Source organism: Mytilus trossulus, chromosome 2 (genome assembly GCF_036588685.1).
Source record: "Mytilus trossulus isolate FHL-02 chromosome 2, PNRI_Mtr1.1.1.hap1, whole genome shotgun sequence".
NCBI classification, from domain to species: domain Eukaryota; kingdom Metazoa; phylum Mollusca; class Bivalvia; order Mytilida; family Mytilidae; genus Mytilus; species Mytilus trossulus.
The window spans coordinates 102134175-102155645 of NC_086374.1; the positions used below are offsets into that span (position 1 = coordinate 102134175).

Below are 21471 nucleotides of genomic sequence, written 5' to 3' on the forward strand. Positions count from 1 at the left end.
TTTTCGTACAGTCTTGTGTAATTAATCAACGATTGAAGTTGAGTTACGAAACAAAAAAACCTTAGATTTTTTAAAATATCATAAAAAGTAGCTGATTAATCTATGCATTATGTTGAAATTAATCTCAGAGTTCTGACCTTTTTGTTAAGGAATCAGTGAGAGAAGAAGCTAAAATTTACTGCTAATATTAACGATATAATGCGATTTTTTGTTTCATTTTATTTCATGTGATTTTTTTTTTCATGTTTCACTTATAAAACATGTCAGTACATATAAAACATGATCTAGGCTAACTATAATTTTTCTCTGTCAAATTCCTCGAGACTTATAATTCCATCTTTGTCTTCGTCCATGATTGACCAGTGATGAAACACAGTCACGTTGTCTGTTATTTGCATCTGTTCCAACGCTGAAGTAAACTCAACCTGATCCATCATTCCATTCCTGCAGAAACAAAAGGGCAAAATTAGTTCAGGTTCAATCAACCATTTTCTACATTTAAAAATCACTGAACCTTCTTCTTCTTCAGGAAGTACACCCTAACTACAGAGTCACCGAATTAAAATTTTTTGTTTATTTTCAAAATTGCGTTATTTAAAATGTTATGTACTAGTTGAAATTTTAAGATAATAGTAACAGAGTTAGAATAGGATAAAACTAAAAATTAGTTAAAACAGGAACTTGTATGTACACTATACATTTTAAAATGGATAGTTAAAGGAAAGTGATATGAATTACTTATATGTGTTAGTGATGTGTAAATTTATGCACTACACTTGTGTAGTTTCATATTTAGTTTATATGAACTTAAATTCTGAAATGGTAAACGATGAAAATAAGAATAAAAAACTATAAAAATTAGTTTTAAATAAAACAGTAAAATTTGTCAACACAATTTTGGGTCTACAAGATTATTTACAGGAGTATTTGATATTCATATGCTCTTGTTATGATTTTAACTACTAAGTACTTTGCTATATCACCTAGTATTTAATTTAGTGTATACACATAAATAGTATAATATTTGTTACATGTTACATTCCCACGACATACAGCCACTTGCAAGTTCAGCACCGAACTCTAACAGATTGTTTATTAATTTTTTAAAGGTTAGGCTCTTTCAGGAAGTACACAACTAATTCATGGTCCCATTACTTTCTATGTTAAATTCCTCCATTTCAACCAGGCACACTTCTTTCATTTTTAGTTCAAATAAAGTGGCAATCATTTCATGTCAAAGCAACACTTTATGGTGTCTTCTACTGAAAAAATCAACATACCTTACATGGCATATAAGAAAGAACTGGTTCCCGGAACTTCGGATGTACCAAAACAACTTTCGAAGTACTTCAGATTTGACAAAAATACCAAATGTACCCTCTATTTAAAATTTGCTGCAGTTTTTTAAATATTTAAAATTAAAAGCCCAAAAGTGTTCTCCAATGATCACCAGTCCTTCAGCTTTCATTTGATGCCAAAAAAAACCTAAATATCCTACATATTTTGAAAGTTACACTCATGCGTAGGAACTATTTTGCGTTAAATATGTACTACTTTCTGGTATGTGCTTTCTGGCCGGGCCCGAATTAGTGGTGTTATACCTTCAGCATGCAATGCATAGATCCAATCTTTGTAGATTCGTTCTTAGTCTCTCTGCTGGGGCACAGTTATAAGGTTGTTCCTAGAACAGTCAACCAAGAATTCGAGAAGGTCCTCATCAGAATTAATTACACTGGAATAAGGGATATGATTATCCTCCAGTAGGGATCTTAGTCTATTGTGATGAATTTTTCTCACACAATTCAGACTTTCACACACGACTAGAAAGTGTATATAATTCTCAGGATCTACCATGCACAATTTGCAATCTGCAGATTTTTTTTCGTCAAATCGGTTTGTAATATTTAAGGTTTTGTAAGTATCCTGGATTTTATTATCCCTTTGATAACATCTCTTTTATGATCTCTGACACTGCTCCAACAGAAGTTTGGTTTCTTACAATTATAGTTGTTAATTTCCATACATTTGAGTGTTGTTTTGCCTCAAGCAATTTCGGTCCATCTATATTTCCAGTTTTAGTCTATGACGTCGTAGGTCAATCTTTTCCAATTTTTCTGTGGATTTAGTCTCAAGTGCGGATGGAAGATCATAAGATCTGAGGATTTTGTCCATGTTTATACCAACTATTTGATTTATCACCTTTTGTTGCTAGCTGTCTAATTGCAATTTTACACTTAATAGAGTTTGGATTTTTTGATATTCTTAGAAATAAGGACATGACAGCTATATGTATGAGTTGCTCAATAGATTCTGTTCCGACCAAGATATAGATAGCAGCATCGGCAGTTCTGTGTGGTAAACATAGAATTTGTTTAAATGTTTTTTTTCTGAAAAGCTAATTTTTGGACATCTCTTTTAGTAATGTTGAGAACTTCAATTCCATAGAGCATTCTCGGCATAACGTATGTCCGCCATAGTTTATATATAGCGCATCTGGTGCAAGAAAATTGGTACCGTTAATGTTATTTCTACCATTGGGTCGATGCCTCTGCTGGTGGACTATTACTCTCCGAGAGTATCACCAGCCCAGTAGCCAGCACTTCGGTACTGCCATGAAATTACGTGTTTTTTGTGATATTAAAATTTGCTGTTTCTTGATATTATAAATCAAGGAATGTATCTCCCTCGCGCAAAGCTCTGATTCCTTTCACGGATTTGGCTTCAATTTTTGGACCTTTTGGATTATATCTCGTCATCTTTTATATAATCTTTGGATTTCAAATATTTTGCCACGAGCATCACTGAAGAGACATGTATTGTCGAAATGCGCATCTGGTGCAAGAAAATTGGTACCGTTAATGTTTTTATACGATAATAGTGGATGTATACTATTTATTCCATGTAATCCTGCGCCTAATAGTGAATACAATGTAGCTCTTGCAGCAGATATTCTTTTTTCTGCGATTGGATTATTTTTCTCTTGTTTTTAGATACCTAAATATTTGATGTTTTGCTTTTCATCTATTTTGTCATTAAAAATTTTGTCAGCAGAATTTCAGTTGTTTGCTGTTTATCTTTACCCGATCGTTTTTGATACAGTTGTCAATGATGCAGGATTGGATTGATACATCATGTTCTGAACTAGCACATAGCATTATGTCATCTACGCACGTTGGTCAGCCCATGTTATTGGTTCCTATTTTAATTCCAATGTTTGTGGTTTCAAGAGTTTCTACGATATTTTTATTATAAGCCTTGTAAAAATTGGCAGAGAGAATTCCACCTTGTTTGACTCCCTGCTCAACTACAAATGTTTCAGAAATGTATCCTTGAAATTTAACTTCTGTAGTTGTTTTGTTTTACAGTTCCTTTTAACTGGTAACCATAGGGCTCCATTATTTCATTGGTGATAGAATTTCCAAAATAGGTGGATATGGTCAAACGTCAAATGCTTTTTTTCTGCATCCAGAGTTATTAGAATGAGACAATAGTTTTTTTTATTTTTGGCTTCGTTAATTGCTTCAGAGATGAGAAGAGCAATATTAATCGAGGATGCACCTTTAGTGAAACTTGTTTTGATGTTTATTTAGTGTACTTTCGATTCTAGCTCTAATACAAAGTTCCAAAATCTAACATATGATGGAAATGACTGTGATGCCTCTATAGTTGATGGCATGGTAGGGTCTTTGTCTTTTTTGTGGACTGGGGTCAGCAGGACTTCTTTGATGACTTTTTGCAGATGCCTTGTATAGAAGATATTTTTAATTAAGGTAACCAGGAATACAGTCAATTCTGTGCCACCTTAAATTAGGTGTTCTGCAGTTAAGCCTTCTTCACCACCAGCCTTTTTCTTTTTAATATAGATATACGCTTTGTGATTTTTGTTGAGGTAACAGGTTGAATTGTTATTTCTTGGTTTTCACAGATGTAAACAATGTCTAATTTGACAAGATTAACCAGGTCAATGTTGATGGAAGGATTTTAATTGATCGTAGCTAAGTTTTCAAAGTGTTCTTTGAAGACATTATTTTAATATCTCATTTGGAGTTGATGATGCTTTTTGTTCAGTTCCATGGATGGGTGTGAAATATGAAGAAAAGAACCGTTGAGTTTTTATAAGTCGAAAAAAAAAGATCCTTGTCCAAATCTGAAGTCATTATAATCTCTTAATGAAGATTAATTATTTTGTCAGCGGTTTGTTGCCTTTGTATTGATCTGACGGAACGTTTCATCTCTAGTCTCTTCAAGTTGTGAATGATATATTTTGAAGGAGGTGAAACACCCGTTTTTCCACAGATAGAATGCACCTTTTTAGACACTTACACCTTTACAAATTGTGGGGACCAGCTGATCTTCTTTTTTCTACTACATTTGGATTTCCTACGGGCATAGCTCAAATTTAAAGCGTTAGTAAGGCCAGCTATTAGTTGGTTTGTAGCTTGTTCTCATATTCAGATACTTTTTATCTTTTAGTTCCTCCTTTAAATTTTATTCACAGCTTGTTTTGTCAACCGTTTCCCAAATAATCTTAAACACAATATCCCCACTTAATTGTTTTTGAGTAGTCTGTAATCTAACAGAAAATTCAGCAGAGACGCGATAATGATCTGAGGTACTATGGCCTTCTCTTAAGATTTTCACCTGCATATATTCAGTTGATTTGTCATCATTCTCTCGAGGTTTTGTTAGGATGTATTCTATCTGTGATTTTGAATCACCTTGATCATATGTATGGTCTTTATTATAGTAAAATGGTAGCACTATTCGATTGTCTTTAAAAATAGTTCATCTTGAGTGTTCTTGAATCGTCTATGAAATGAAGCACTAAAATCGCTGGCGATAATAATTGAATGAGTTCATTGATATTTTAGTAATAATTCTTTCAAGATGTCTAAAAGCATCATGTCATTTATCGGCACCTCTTGAGGGGTATATACATTTTATAAGACATATTGGGTCTTTTTAGTTGAAATTTTGATAGTCTGAATTCTGTTGAAATGGACTTTCTAAACAAAATTGCAATACCTCCAAAACGTCTTTGTCTACTGATTGATGATAAGGGTCCATTATCATAATTTGTCATCAGGAGGTTATAAAATCTGAATGATGTTGTTTCAATAACTCTTTTTCACAGTTTTAATGCCAAGGTTCTTGTATTAGCACAATATGATGTTTATCAATAAGTTCACCAAAGTAGTTTTTATTGGCATTAAAGCTTTAAATGTAGAAAGAGACAATTCGGAGCAGACTTGATATTTCCAAAGTTTTATCATTCATGTCACAGGGGGTGCTATATCTAGGTCCAGGAGGAATGTTTTATCTTTGTCTAAATAAGAATTGTATATGTGTTGAACATTCTTGTTTGGTGGCAATCCTAATGTGTCAGAACAATTTTCTGATATCCTTGTCTCACTCATTGGTTCCTTTTTACCAAGTAAGGAATATGACAGTTGTTGTCCATTCGTTTGATGTGTTTTGATGTGTTTTGTCATTTGATTTTGCCGTGTTATTAGTGACTTTCCGATCGCATTTTCCTCGGAGTTCAATATTTTTGTGATTTTACTTATAGAAGCTTTTAAAAAAAAAGGTTAAGCTAGCTATACAACGAGTTTTATCTATCTGTAAAGCCAGGTTTTATCAAACAATTCCTTCGGGAAATAACCGTATCGAGTCAGATATATGAGACTTGGTTTCACGTCGTCCATGAAAACTCAAGTCAACACAGTGTTGACTGATGGGCTGCTGATACCCTTTGGGAAATTAAAACTCTACCAGCAGTGGCAGCGAACCAGTGGTTGTAAACAAACTCATTAAAATTACCAAGATTGAAACTTTATATTTGCACCAGACGCGCTTTTTGTTTACAAAAGACCCACCGGTGACGCTTGAATAAAAAAATGTAAAAAAGGCCAAATGAAGTACGACGTTCAAGAGCATTGAGGACAGAATTCCTACAACTTTGCCAAATACAGCTAAGATAACATATTCCTGAGGTAGAAACACCTTGAAGAAAGTATTTGAAAAAAATCAAAGTTTTGTAAAAAGTTATTTTAACAACCAATTTATCCTACACTGGTCAGTAAAATAGCATTCTACCGCCAAAAACGTAAAATATAAACCACGCACCATGCATACATATGTATAAACAGAAATTATCATCAATGTAACAGCAACAGAACTGAACAAAACTATATAACCAAACTCCGAAACAGTGGTGACATTGCTTCGGTAAACTATCAAACGTAGCGTTGTAAAGAGAACGTAACCTCTATTTCGGAACTCGCCATATTACATGTAATATATAAAAAAAGAAGATGTGGTATGATTGCCAATGAGACAACTATCTACAAAAGACCAAAATGACACAAACATTAACAATTATAGGTCACCGTACGGCCTTCAACAATAAGCAGAGCCAATACTGCATATAGTCAGCTATAAAAGGCCCCAATAAGACAATGTAAAACAATTCAAGCGAGAAAACTAACGGCATTATTTATGTAAAAAATTGAACGAAAAACAAATATGTAACACATAAACATACGACAATCACTGAATTACAGGCTCCTGACTTGGGACAGGCACATACATAAGTAATGTGGCGGTGTTAAACATGGTAACGGGATCCCAACCCCCCCTAACCTGGGACAGTGTTATAACAGTACAGCATAAAGAACGAACTATAAAAATCAGTTGAAAAAGGCTTAACTCATCAGATAGACAAAAATTAAAAGTAGACGTGGCCGGGTACTTATACATCCCGACACAAAAAGACACAACGAACAGATCTGGGAGTACTCGCAGTTATCTGACAGCTAGTTCAAAGCTATTAATAACTAATAAAAAATAATCACGCCTCTAAGTCTAAGCAATCAATCCGTACACATCCATCATACATTTTTGTCATAAGAATGTATATCTTGCATTATGTTTTAATTTTCTGGTATATAAAACCAATCAAAGATATCATACTAAGTCTTATAATTAAGTAAATCAGACGCGCGTTTCGTCTTCCTACTTAAGAATCAAGGAGTTTGAAGATAAATTGAATGTACAATTGTTAATAAATAAATGTATACTAACTTGTTGATATCTAGATCCATAAACGTCACATATGCTGACATGTCGGTAGTGGGAAATGGTACGCTACGTTTTCCCTTTTCCTTGTAACACTCACATGCACCTTGATTTACAACACAATCTTTACCACTCGGTTCTCTGCGACACCTACATCCACAGCAGAAGATGTTGCATTTATTATGTCCACAACAAGGAGTACCTTTAGTGCAGTCCCTGCAGTACTTTTCTTTAAATTTACGACAACATGCTCCGTAAGTTGTATCCATGACAACAAAGCATATTAAAACTCCAAGCACCAGTCGTGGAAGTTTTCCGTTAAAAAAAGACATCTGCAATACAAAGAATACAACGGCTAGGTATTACTTGTCAGAAATTGACTCAAAATCTACACGAGCCGGAATTTTAAGTTTCTTAGAAACTAAAAAAGTACATGTAACATACTTACGTTTGTTTAGCACAAGGAACAAAGATCGTCGGATATCTGCAAAGTTTAACATCGCAGAAAACTATGCAAGAATTTTCGAAACAGAAAACTTTTGGCCGAAAGGCGTGTATTGTAGAAAATGGCAAGCAACCGTGAATGGAATCATCATGAACCAGACTCTTAATAAATAATCAAAATGCAGTGTAAACTATTATTTTCCCTTGTTACCTTAGTAACCTTGTTTTTTATAATGTCTAGTCTTAAAACTTTTAGCATGGAATGTAAGAGGTATTATGTATTCTACTGTATGTTTGGGTAATTTAGTAAGAAGTAATAACTGTGATATTTGTAATATCTCTGAACATAAACTTAAAACCAGATCCTTAAATTATTTGTCAAGTATTGAACAAGGATATAATTGTGTATGACAAGTTGATTCCTTGCCTATTTTTTATAACGCATATCATGGTAAAGGTGGTATTGCCATCTTGTATAAGAGCACACTTCAATTTTCTATTAATGAAATTCATGAAACGAACTCAGAAAGAATTTTTGGTCTTGAGATCAAAACCCCATCTTAAGGGTCAATCTTTATTGTATATAGATATAGGAAGATGTGGCGTGAGTGCCAATGAGACAACTCTCCATCCAAATTACAATTTAAAAAGTAAACCATTATAGGTTAAAGTACGGCCTTCAACACGGAGCCTTGGCTCACACCGAACAACAAGCTATAAAGGGCCCCAAAATTATTAGTGTAAAACCATTCAAACGGGAAAACCAACGGTCTAATCTATATAAACAAAACGAGAAACGAGAAACACGTATATATTACATAAACAAACGACAACTGCTGTACATCAGATTCCTGTGCATATTTACCATCGAATGAATCTGTAGATAACTTTAGAACGGAACTTAATATATTAGATGCACTATATACTCATTATAGTAATTATGGCAATGTTATAATCCCAGGGGATTTAAATGTCAGTTGTCTTGAGAAAAATAAATTATGTTCAAACAGGTACAAATCTGCTGTGCTAATAATATTTGTTAAAAATATCAATTGCTGTTTTCAGGTTGAAAAATCAAACATAAAGGGCCAGATTATACATTTATTAATAAGACATCAATGATTGATTATATTCTTATGAATGATAGTATATTAGGCAGCTTAAGTCTTATGAAATGCTTAGCAAGGGTTCGGTTAAGAGTACATCTGATGATTTACCACTTTTAGCCGTAATAGTGTTGCAACATAATCCTCATCAAATATTGAATTCATTAAGTAAGCTACCAGCATGGCATAAAATAACGGACGATCAAATCAAACTGTATAAACAATTTTTACACGAACCGTTACAAATTCTGATAAAGAAAATGGACTCGGATAATGCAGATTTTGATTCTATATTCATCGATATGGTGACTATTTTATATGCTGCAGGAGATAAAATAGTCCCGAAGTGCGGATTTAATCCTTTTACTTAACCTTATTGGACATCTGGTGTTAAGAGTGCTTCAACATGAACATCTGTTGTATGGTGGACATACTTTGGTCCGATGCTAAACATCGTTATTCAATCTAGTTGTGAGTAAAGGTCGTATCTCTAATAGATGAAGACTGGGTTTTCTTGTTCAATTATTTAAAGGCAACAATAAACCTAAGAATTCACCGGACAGTTACCTACCAATCACTTTACTTCCATGTGTTCTCAAATTGTTTGTGCATGTTATTAACTGTTATACTATATATAATATCATGAAAACAATAGCCAAAATAACAAGTCTTACACTGCTTGCATCTCACTAACATCTATCGTTCATCCTAAATAATTTCAAGAACCTATATAGACATAGGTCTACTATAAAAAGGGGGGAATGTCGGCATTGCAATATTATATTTTGTGTATTTACCTTATACTTTGCTCTTATACTAATAATTTGTGTGTAAATATGTTGTAACGTTTACTTATATTGCTTGAATTGTATGTTTATTGAATCTCATTTAAGAGTAATTAAAGATATGAATGAATGAATGAACATCAAAGTTTATTTTCAAAATTTCAAAATATATCAATAGTTCAGAGTTCACAGAGTCTGGTAATCGTAAATCGTAAAATCGTAAATTCGTAAACTTACATATTACAGTGATTGACCTGGCTTATATAGATATTATATGAAAGGTATAATACGATGTTAATCATATTCAACCAGTGCTGATAAATTTGAACAGCATTTAATACGTATTCTCCTTGTCAGCATGTTAAACAAAAGAAAAATATCGATTGTAAAAATCACACATATACAATCTGATGAACACAAGCTCCCCTCCGCATGGAAATCTTATAATAATTATCAAAGGCACCAGGTTTATAATTTAGTACGACAGACGCGCGTTTCGTCTACATAAGACCCATCAGTGACGCTCATATCAAAATATTAATAAAGCCAAACAATTACAAAGTTGAAGAGCATTGATGATCCAAAATTCCAAAACGGTGTGCCAAATACGGCTAAGGTAATCTATGCCTGGGATAAGAAAATCCTTAGTTTTTCCAAAAATTCAAGGTTTTGTAAACTCGAAATTTATAAAAATGATCTGCACCAAAATGAAGATTTTGCTGAACATTATTTATACCTCAGTCGCCCATTTTGTTTTTTAGATAAGTTGAAAAGGCGTATAAAAGATATAAACAATACAATGTCCCTCAAATACAGAAGCAAAAATAGTCTAAGACTACCTTTGCCAGCTTGAGACCTAAGGAAGTGAGAACGACATGCGAAATATACCCAAGTGATAAACGTTCTTCAGAAACAAACTGACAATGTCATCACAAAAGTAATGATTTAAAAACAAACTACATGAACAGTATTCATACAACATAGAAAACTAAAGACTAAATAACATGAACTTCACCAAACATAGGGTTTTTGCGCTGTGTAGAAGACCAAAAGGTAGCCATGTGCCTATTTCTGTTCTTTTGACGGATTGTAGTCGATGAGGGATTAATATGAGGCAGGCATAACCTGTGAATGGGGACGAAGTCTGTATGTATTTTTTTTTTTTTAATGCAAACATGTTAATGAAAGAAACCAAAATACCGCACGTAACGTTCCCGATTTTGGTTCTGTTGTTAGGGATTTAGCTGTGACGTTCTTTTAAGTTATGACGTCATATTCGATGTAAACAAAAGAAACGCTTTCATCAGGTAACGTTTTTTTTTCTTCATAACAAATAATTATTAAAATTGAATTTGAATTGAGTTCCAATCTTATATTTTACTAGACTGATAAATATATATTTTTTCAAAGTCTCATGCAAACAAGACAGTTATCTGCGCAAATGCGAGGAAAACCGGAACAGGAAGTAGATCTGAAAAAAAAGTTAACGATTTTGAGTTCATTAGTAGAATGAAAAATTCGGGAAATTTTCCCGATTTTCTTTTTTTTTTTCATTGATTTTTCTACCGTGATTGGGGACTTCGTCCCCATATAAAGGATCCTCTCTTTTTTAAATCAATTATAATATTTGTATTTTTAAAATCTATAATATACATAATGTTGGTACAAAATTTCAACGAATATGGTTATTGAACAGATATATCATGTTATGGAGGGGTATTTGCAAAAAATACAAGTCGAGGGACTTAAATTTCCCGAGCCGCCAGGCAAATCTGTTTAATTACACCGAATGAATTATAACTTAAACTCTCTGTACTAGGAAAAGGAAATATTTATTTGAGGACAAGTACTATCATAAAATATACCGCGGGAACTATACATGTACTTTTACGCATTCGCGCTGTCTTTACGTAACGTCATATCCGAAAAAAATGGCGGGAAAATGCTCGCGAGGGTAAAAAAGGAATATCCAAAATAGCAAATACCATGGTATTTGAGGCATATTCACCGGCAGTGGTAAAAACAGTCAGATTCGTGAGAAATTAGGAAGAAATGTTAGAATATGCAAAAGATACACTTGCTGTCAGCCAAACAAAAGCTGGCATTCTTATATAATGTGTAATTATATACAAAATAGTTGAAAAGATTTAAGAAGTCTGTAAGGTACGAAATTGTAAATGCAGTTAGCCACATAGTATGAAATTTATTTTGAACATTAGTTGGTTATTTAAAAAATGTTGGGTACGAAATGTTCATGTTTGGTCAAAACCGTGAGGGGACGAAAAGACTGGCTACCAAGGTCATCATGTTTTCTTTTCGATTATATTGCGTCACTCGAGCCCTTGTGAATTTCAGCGATTCAAAATGACAGCGCAAGACATGTTTAATGCACATGTTAATGTAAATTTAAGCCAATGAAAACAAAAATTGTTACATGAAGATTAAAATAAAAAAAAAAAAGAGCTGTAGTTGAAGCGTTGTCACCATCAATTGGTGATTTGACGGTAGCAAAATACAGTTTTGATAGGCGTAAATTTCATTATTACGACATATCATCTTTTGATTTAAAGATAAATTTGAGTCGATCAAAGAAGAAAACAAATGTTGCATTATTATTGCGTTCAAATCACTATTGTTTTCGACTTAAACTCTTTATACGGTACTGGTATTCTTTAAATATACGATGACTAGTATGATATGGGAAACTATTTCAAAAGAGAACAACGGAAAATTCAAAAAAACAACCTCATATCATGGGTAATATGGAAACTGATAAGTAAATACCCCATTTCCATTCTCAATTTTATTAAATAGTCTATATACTAAGTAAGTTAGATAAATAAGAAACAATACTATATACTTACTATAGTGAATCAAGTAGCTCTCCGCCGTTTGGAAACATATCTGATAAGCTTTGCTTATATAGTAGTATTTATTAATTGTGAGTTCGCAAGGTTATCGTGTGATTATTATTCAAAAGAAAACAACAAAACATGATATAAACATAAACATTCAACCTCAGCATTGCAATTCTAAGTATTAAGTTTCCTGTTAAAAAAAACCCGCACTAAGCACTTAATAAATCAGAGTTCCGTTTCGACAGGGGATATCGTTCATGGTTTGTGGAGTCACATTCATCAGTGACTTAAATATTTGTCGATTACAGTTCTTCTTTCGCGGAATCCTAAATGATATAATAAAAAGCACGTGTTGAATCACATCCAGGAGATAAAAATAGTAAGACACTTAATAATAATGCATAATGTGTGTAAATTTCTAGTTAATTTAATTGTATAACTGTCCGAAAATAAAGGTTTGTTGGGTAAGCTGTCATTTGTACTTCCTCATTGTTTTTCATTAATCTTACGGTTATATAAGAAAAACGCAATGCGCATGTACGAACTTAACGAAATTTCACGAACCTTCATGAATATCATCAATGTTTGTTTATACATCTGTATTTGTTTGTTTTATGTTTTCTTGTAACGCATTCACAAAGAAACATCTTAGACTCTATATCAAAGCTGCCTAAGAAAGTTTGTTTATGATGTTGTGAATAATACATAGAATTAAAGCCCCCTAGTTGAGTGAATTATGAAAAAAAGTGTTTAGCTCTACTAGTATTTAAAAACGCTAAAATTTAGGGACATGGCTTCTGTATAACTGACTTACCGGCTAGGGTGTTTCATCAATTTATATTGGTGTTAGTCAGAAAATATTACTAAATTAATCAACCCTTTTTTAACCTTGGAGTACATAAAATGTTTAAAGACCGCATTAAAAAGATTATAATTGGGAAAGCTTTTCTAAGTCCACTATATTGACAATGATGTGTGAACAAAACAATTAGACATAATAGGTAAAAATGTCATACATAGGGGTACATCAGTCAACCTTGTGTTATCTAATTTATCTTAATCACTATAAAACGAGTGTCTGCTAATTGAATCGCCTTTTGAGCCTTTTATATGTAATGCAATAGAAAATCCGTCCTTAAATCTGTTTTTTTTTTGTAGAAAGAGTTATTCAAATTCATAATATAGGGAATATTCTTTACACCACTGGGTCGATGCCTCTGCTGGTGGACGTTTCGTCCCCGAGGGTATCACCAGCCCAGTAGTCAGCACTTCGGTGTTGACATGAATATCAATTATGTGGTCATTTTTATAAATTTCCTGTATACAAAACTTTGAATTTTTCGAAAAACTAAGGATTTTCTTATCCCAGGCATAGATTACCTTAGCCGTATTTGGCACAACTTTTTGGAATTTTGGATCCTCAACGCTCTTCAACTTTGTATTTGTTTGGTTTATTACTATTTTGATATGAGCGTCACTGATGAGTCTTATGGCACAACTTTGATAACAACTTCCATTGAAATAAAACACACAAAACAATTCATTTAGTTAAGAAGATGTGGTATGAGTGCGATAAAGCAAATTAACTCTCCATCCAAGTAAAAATGTGTAAAAACAATTATAGGTCAATAAAAAGGGACCAGGGATAACAGAGGGACAGTCAAACTCATAGATCGAAAATAAACCGACAACGCCATGGCTAAAAAAGAAAAAAAATCATTAATTAAAGTTCGACCTTTAACACGCGGCGGTGGCTTACACCAAACTGTAAGATAAATGAGGCCCAAAAAATTACTAGTGTAATACACTTTCAATCGAAATGGATGAACGCTATCAAAAAGACATATTAACATAAAAGTAATCAAACACTGAACGATTTAATGTTTGTATAATAATGCAAAGACCCTGTATTAAAGTGAATCAATATTGAAGCAAAAATATGCAATCTTTAACGACCTGACAACAGTTTCTCTTCTTAATAAGTCTGTTTAAAGGTTTTACAAGCTTATGAGGTGAATGACGACATTTTTGTGCTTTGTAAAGAATATTATTATAAACGATTGGATGTGAAATACCTGAACGTAGAAGATGTCTGCGTGTTGAGCTATATTTACGAATTATTTCCTTAGATACATTTTTTTTTACATTTTAACAGTCAGGATTTTACTTCGTCACAATAATCTCCCCATTACGCCAGTTAATTTTCATAATCGTAGAAATGAAAGTCATTGTAGGGATGACGCGCTGCCAATTTTGCTCTTGAAAACCGATAAATTTATCCACATAGCACCATTACTACCCTTATATGTTTCAATAACTTCTGTTCCCATTTCATTGCACTGGTTACCGGTTCATTTTCGTTGTCAGTACAAACTCCTGCTGTACATTTTTAAAGCAATTCATGGCAAGGCACCATCATACCTACATGAATTAGTTGAACATTATAAACCTGGTAGAACCTTGCGATCGGAGAAAAGCATGCTGTTACGACTACCAAACGATGTTAGGACAAAACGCTATGGTGAACGACGGTTCGATATTGCCGCACCAACTCTTTGGAACAGCTTACCTTCATCCTTACGAAATGAACAATATCTTGACGTTTTTAAAAAGGATCTTAAGACATATTTTTTCCGAAGTGCTCTCATAGATTTTTTGTAAATTTTGAAATTTATAAACAATTTGTTTTACCAGTTGATTGTATTGTGAACTTTTACTTTTTATTTTAAATTTATACAGAGGAAATTTTAAATCATATTTAATATACTTCTTATAGTTACTTTTCTTTCATTTTGATAAATTTTAATTTTTTGTGTGGGTTGTACATTCTTTTATATTATTCTATTTAACCGACAATCAATGTTTTCATTTTACACGCCACTGCTCAGATATTGTATTTATGTGATTGTATATGTTGCTTTTACCTTATGTATCTTATTTTTTTATTCATGTTAAGCGCTTAGGGTAATTTTTCAAATTATATAATGCGCTATATAAATATTGTATAATAATAATAATAATAATAATAATATGTCAGTTGTATTTAAAAAGACAAATGTATCTACTGGCTAATGAGCATCAGTTAATGATGTTGTCTGAATTCATTCAACTCACAACTATGGTCTGACCGGTTGTCAGGTAGAATTATCGAAAAATCTTAAACATTTTAAAATAAATCTAATTAAATATTTTGTGGAAGGGCAAACTAAAAATTTGCAGTGGTTGAAGATTATAAACCCTAGTTATCACACATAATTTTTTTTCGACAATATGCATTTTCGTCATCCAACTTAAAAGACTGTCGTCAAGTACTTTTAGTAAAAAAAAATAGCTTTTCGAACACACCTACTCTGTTTTTGTGATTCACAAGTTAGGTATTTCACTTGACCCATATATTTCATCTTTTCGTACTGTGAATTTTTTATGTTATAAAGTCAACCTGTAGCTTTGATATATAAAAATGATATATCAAATACTTTTTGCTTTCTACGTTTTAAAGACAAAATATACACCTCACACACGCCCTAACATAAAAAGGTGCACTCGATTTTCTCTTCAATTCTTACCCCTTTTTTCTTGAGTCACATAATGGAAGGGCAGACGCGAAAATTACTAAACTAATAGATTTACATGTTCTCCGTCCATGGTAATATAGAAACCCATGTCGTCGACTTGATATCTAATTGTTCTGCATTATTATGTTATACTTATGCAAACTTATGCAAATTTGTCGTTTTATTTGTTCTTATTAACTTTGACAAAAATTGTTATTATAGTAAACATATGCATTACAGTAAGCATTTATCACCTTCTCTAACAAAGAGCTTCGATTCTTTTGTTCTATTTCAATTGGGTTTCCGCCTGTAAAAGGCACGCTGAAGCACACCTCCGGTTGCGGGAGTTTCCCTCTGCATTGAAGACCCATTGGTGGCATGCTGTCTGCTCTGTGGTCGGGTTATTGTCTCTTTGCACTACAAACCTTTAAAAGTCTGAAATGGCCTATATCTGTACTCGACTGTACTGATTTTTACTCGACCAGTCTGAATTCGTCTTAGATTTACTTGATAATACTCGACTGTAGTCTGAACTATACTTAACAGTCTGAATGTGTACTTGACCAGTACTTAACCACTTTATACTAGTCTGAACCGTACTTGACCTAGTCTGAACCGTACTCAACGTAGTCTGAACCGTACTCGACCTAGTCTGAACCATACTCGATCTAGTCTGAACCATGTTCGACCAAGTCTTAACCACCCAAATCCTATTCTTTGTATCTATCAACTGAATTTTATTAATTTAGGATTTTTTTTAAATAAAATTGAACAACAACTTGAAATTAAAAATGTTTTCAATACAGTATTGAAATAAAAATTTCACAATAATCAATAATCATAATATAACTTCAACACAATATTAATCAACACTGACGTAATAATATATTTCAACTTTTATATTATAAATAGAACAAGCTGATCAAATATTAAAAAAAAATGAATTGTTACTAACAAATGACTAATATTTTCAATATTTATTCAAAATTTTATGAAAATTTCGGAAGTATTTTATGGTAACTGGACTATTTTCACCATTAATTTAAGCCTAGTATAGATTTAGTTGAATTAATAATGCAGTAAAATGTGTTTTTTTATTGATTTATAAATATAATAGTATTCAAATAAACTAAATAAATTAAAAAAAAAATGAGAGCTTAACTGTTTTCTTTTATTAAATCAAGAATTTAATGTAATCATGATAATAGAATTTCCATTACAATCCTTGATAATCTTTTTAAAAAAGGAAATGTATTCCAAAGTAACAGTAAAAAATTATTTCAATTAATTTGAGTAATTTTTTTTATCAAATTAACATGGCATACATAAAGCACTTTTAATTAATATGTTCTAATTACCTCAGTACAGGTAAAAAATAAGCCCTTATTTCTTAAATTCGTGTATAACTTATCTAGTACATACATGTATATTCGAAAGGCCTTGTTATTTAACTTAAACAGGATGTTGCATTTTGAATCAATGTTATCTAGAATGTAATACCTCTGACCAGGTGTGATCTTATTTATGAGTTTGCCCCCAAACAGAGGTTATTTTTATATTTCACCACTTATCAGAAATGCAATTGTATTTATTCATTTAATTTTATCCCTTTTTGATATAAGTTTTATATAAGATATATTTTTTCATCTAAATATAATCAGATATATTTCTAATATGAGGTTATTTTTTTTTAATAAATTTTGTTGGCTGTTATATACATGTATATGTAAGTAAAAAAGACATTTATTTTAACAGTTAAAAAAGTAGAGTTTTTTTGGTCTAGTATGGTTCAGATTGGTCGAGTACTGTTCAGACCTTTGGTTCAGTATGGTTTAGACTGGAAAAATAGGTCGAATATATGTCGAGAATGGTTTAAGACTGTTTCAGACTATTTTCAACGGCAAAGATAAGGGTCAAGCACGATTCAGTACAGTCAAGTACGGTTCAGACTGAGGTCGAGTAATGTCAAGTAAAAGTCAGACCAATTCAGACTGGTCGAGTAAAAATCAGTACAGTCGAGTACATATATAGGCCATTTCGGACTTTAATGGTTAGTAGTGTTGACACATTCCACATTTCTATTATCAATTCTAAGTTAGCTATGGTCACAGAGAAGTACGTAGCTACTGCCAACATCCTGATATAGCCTATATATATATATACAGTAGCATGGGTTCGAATCCCGGCGAGGGAAGAACCAAAAATTTGCGAAAGCAAATTTACAGATCTAACATTGTTGGGTTGATGTTTAGACGAGTTGTATATACATTATGTACACAGCCATGTATCACCATCATTGATGGCGATCCGATGGATACATCTGTTGTAGGGTTGTCACTGACTCAGACGTATTTATGAATATAATTATTTTCTGTGACTGTATCTTACATTAATTTGTAGGATCCTTTACTATAGATAATTTAGCTGATCTGTAACAATAACATCTTCATGCCTTATATATCATGTACTGTAGTACGCCGCTAGATTAAAACTGACGTGGAAAGGTAACATATGGCCACCGAAAGCTCTTTTTTTGAGAGCCCAGGTGGTCGTGTGGTCTAGCGGGACGGCTGCAGTGCAGGCGATTTGGTGTCACGATATCACAGTAGCATGGGTTCGAATCCCGGCGAGGGAAGAACCAAAAATTTGCGAAAGCAAATTTACAGATCTAACATTGTTGGGTTGATGTTTAGACGAGTTGTATATACATTATGTACACAGCCATGTATCACCATCATTGATGGCGATCCGATGGATACATCTGTTGTAGGGTTGTCACTGACTCAGACGTATTTATGAATATAATTATTTTCTGTGACTGTATCTTACATTAATTTGTAGGATCCTTTACTATAGATAATTTAGCTGATCTGTAACAATAACATCTTCATGCCTTATATATCATGTACTGTAGTACGCCGCTAGATTAAAACTGACGTGGAAAGGTAACATATGGCCACCGAAAGCTCTTTTTTTGAGAGCCCAGGTGGTCGTGTGGTCTAGCGGGACGGCTGCAGTGCAGGCGATTTGGTGTCACGATATCACAGTAGCATGGGTTCGAATCCCGGCGAGGGAAGAACCAAAAATTTGCGAAAGCAAATTTACAGATCTAACATTGTTGGGTTGATGTTTAGACGAGTTGTATATATATATATATATATAGCTACATTCAATGGAAATGTAACACCAAAAACTAAAGCTTTCAACGACTTCATCATCTTTATTTGACCTATTTTTCTCTTTTCTGTGTATATATCTTTTCTTTACACCCCATCCAGACCCATAATAATATTTTTTGTTTCATTAACAAATGACAAACGATGAAATGTGTACGTTAATTATCAAATTATTTATCACAGGTAAACATGTTTACTATCATAGATATCCGTCAGTGGTACACGTAACCTTTATACTATAGTGAATATTATTCTGTTTTTTTTATTTCCACTTTAACTTTTTTTCCCAGTATGTATAGGGTGGAAATGGAAGAAGATACTTGAAATAGTTTTTTTTTATTATTTCTATTTCAACTGTTCAGTACTTGTAAATATAGCTAGCTAAACCTCTTAGTTGTTACATGACAGTCGCCTAAAATTCCATTATATTGACAATGATGGAGCAACAAATCAAACAGCTATAATAAGTAAAAGTGTCAAATCAATGGCACAGAGTAGTGCGAAATGATAGATACAACATGCGAGCAGTGAAGGAACATGTAAGAAAACAAATAATTGCCGAGCCTAAGAAGCAGAGAAAATCGAGCTCGCCGAGGGATGCGAAGCACTCCTGTATCGCAACGATACATGGCTGCCTAAAATGTAGCAAGAGATAAACGTCCCTTGTTTGCTTTTTAATCTAGAGGATGAACACATTTTAGTAGGGCAAATCCACCATGACAAGCGGCTCGGACTCAGAAGACGTATGTGTGAACAAAGACTCCATGTTTAATTAGACCGTACGTTGATCTATTATCATTGTTTACTTTTTACAAATTGTGACTTGGAAGGAGAGTTGCAACTTGACATTTATGCCACATTTTTCATTATGCAATTGTTATTTTCTTTTAAAAGTTATGAAGTTGGATTCATAACAAACTGGACATATATATATATATTTATATTACAGTTAATTGCTATTAATAAGTATTGCAATATGCATTTTGTTTTAATGAATTATCAGTATTTAGTTCTAATATAATCTTAAAACAATCCTAATTCTAGCTCACTTTTAAATTATAGTTTTTCATAGTTATCAAAAGTACCAGGATTCATGTGTGACGTCATGCTGTTTCTAAATTTCATAAATTCAAATGTAGCATAACGTTTGCCTTTTCGCCATCGTATGTGACGTAATTTTTTTAATTGCGTCGACGCCTGGACTGATTCTGGTGTGTCTATGCTGTATTGAACTTGGCATCATGTATTCGGGTTTAGTTTTCTGTAATAAGTTAATACTTCAGTTTCATTATGAATATATCTTTCACATTCATTTGTTGAAATTTACTGTTTGCAATATCATGAATCGTTCTATATAAAAGTGTTCTTATCCAAGGCATAAAAACAATGAACCTTTTCAACTTTTGATCTTCAGTGCTGTACAACTTTGTACTTTTTTCACTTTCGATCTTGTATATCTGGGCGTTATGTATTCGGGTTTAGTTTTCTGTAATTTAATTTTCTGTAATTAGTTTTTACTTCAGTTTCTTTATGTATATCTCTTACATATTCATTTGTTAAAATTTACTGTTTGCAAAAGCGTGAATTGTTTTATATAATATGAATGTTCTTATCCTGGGCAAAACAAACAATGCCGTATTTGGCAAAACCTTTTCAACTTTTGATCTTCAGTGCTGTACAATTTTGTATTTCTTTCACTTTCGATCTTTTATATCTGGGCGTCACTGGTGAGTCTCGTGTGGACTAGACGCGTTTTTGGCGTATTGAATTTTAAACCTGATGCTTTTTGTTATCTATTAATCATGCTTTTCTTTGTCTAATATGTTCTGCTTTTTATTTGTATTGTAGTCCTGTAATATTTTGTTTTCCTTTCAATGTTATATTTAACTGTGCCATTAAAGTGCGAGGTTTGGCATGCCATAAAACCAGGTTCAACCCACCACTTTTATTTCCCATTAAAAGTGTCCTGTACCAATTCAGGAAGATGGCCATTGTTATAATATTGTTCGTTTCTGTGTGTGTGTTGCATTTTAACGTTGAGTCGTTTGTGTTTTCTCTTATTTTTGAGATAAGACGTGGCACGGTACTTGTCTATCCCTAATTCATATATTTGGTTTTGATGTTATATTTGTTATTCTCGTGGTGTTTTGGCTGTTGCTTGGTCCGTTTCGGTGTTGTGTCGTTGTTCTCCTCTCATATTTAATGCGTTTCCCTCGGTTTTAGTTTGTTACCCCGATTTTGTTTTTTGTCCATGGATTTATGAGTTTTGAACAGCGGTATACTACTGTTGCCTTTATTAAAAGTTGATTTGATGAAGATAAGGATAGATGGACTGCTGGCTGTATAATCAGTCAATAGCACTCAAACAGTGGCCTGTGAGCTATTTTCAGCTCTTTGGTTGGGTTAGTGTCTTTTTTACACATTCCCCGTTTCCATTCTCTTTTTGGTTTAAAATATCATGCTTTTAAAGA

At 32.9% G+C, this 21471-nt stretch overlaps 1 protein-coding gene across 1 annotated transcript; it reads right to left on the reverse strand.

Moving 5' to 3' along the window:
- Window positions 1–293: 293 nt before the first annotated feature.
- On the reverse strand, window positions 294–7346 carry LOC134706173 (uncharacterized). The gene is made up of 2 exons (XM_063564882.1): window positions 7084–7346; window positions 294–444 (listed from the first exon to the last, which is right to left on the reverse strand). The coding sequence occupies exons 1-2, from the start codon at window positions 7344–7346 to the stop codon at window positions 294–296; spliced, it is 414 nt and encodes a 137-aa protein (XP_063420952.1).
- Between the last annotated feature and the right edge of the window lie 14125 nt (window positions 7347–21471).

Coding starts and splice junctions, on each gene's coding strand:
- LOC134706173 (XM_063564882.1), bottom strand. CDS start 7,346: ATGGATACAACTTACGGAGCATGTTGTCGTAAATTTAAAGAAAAGTAC. Junction 445..7,083: donor ATGGATCTAGATATCAACAA/GTTAGTATACAT, acceptor TTGTTTCTGCAG/GAATGGAATGATGGATCAGG.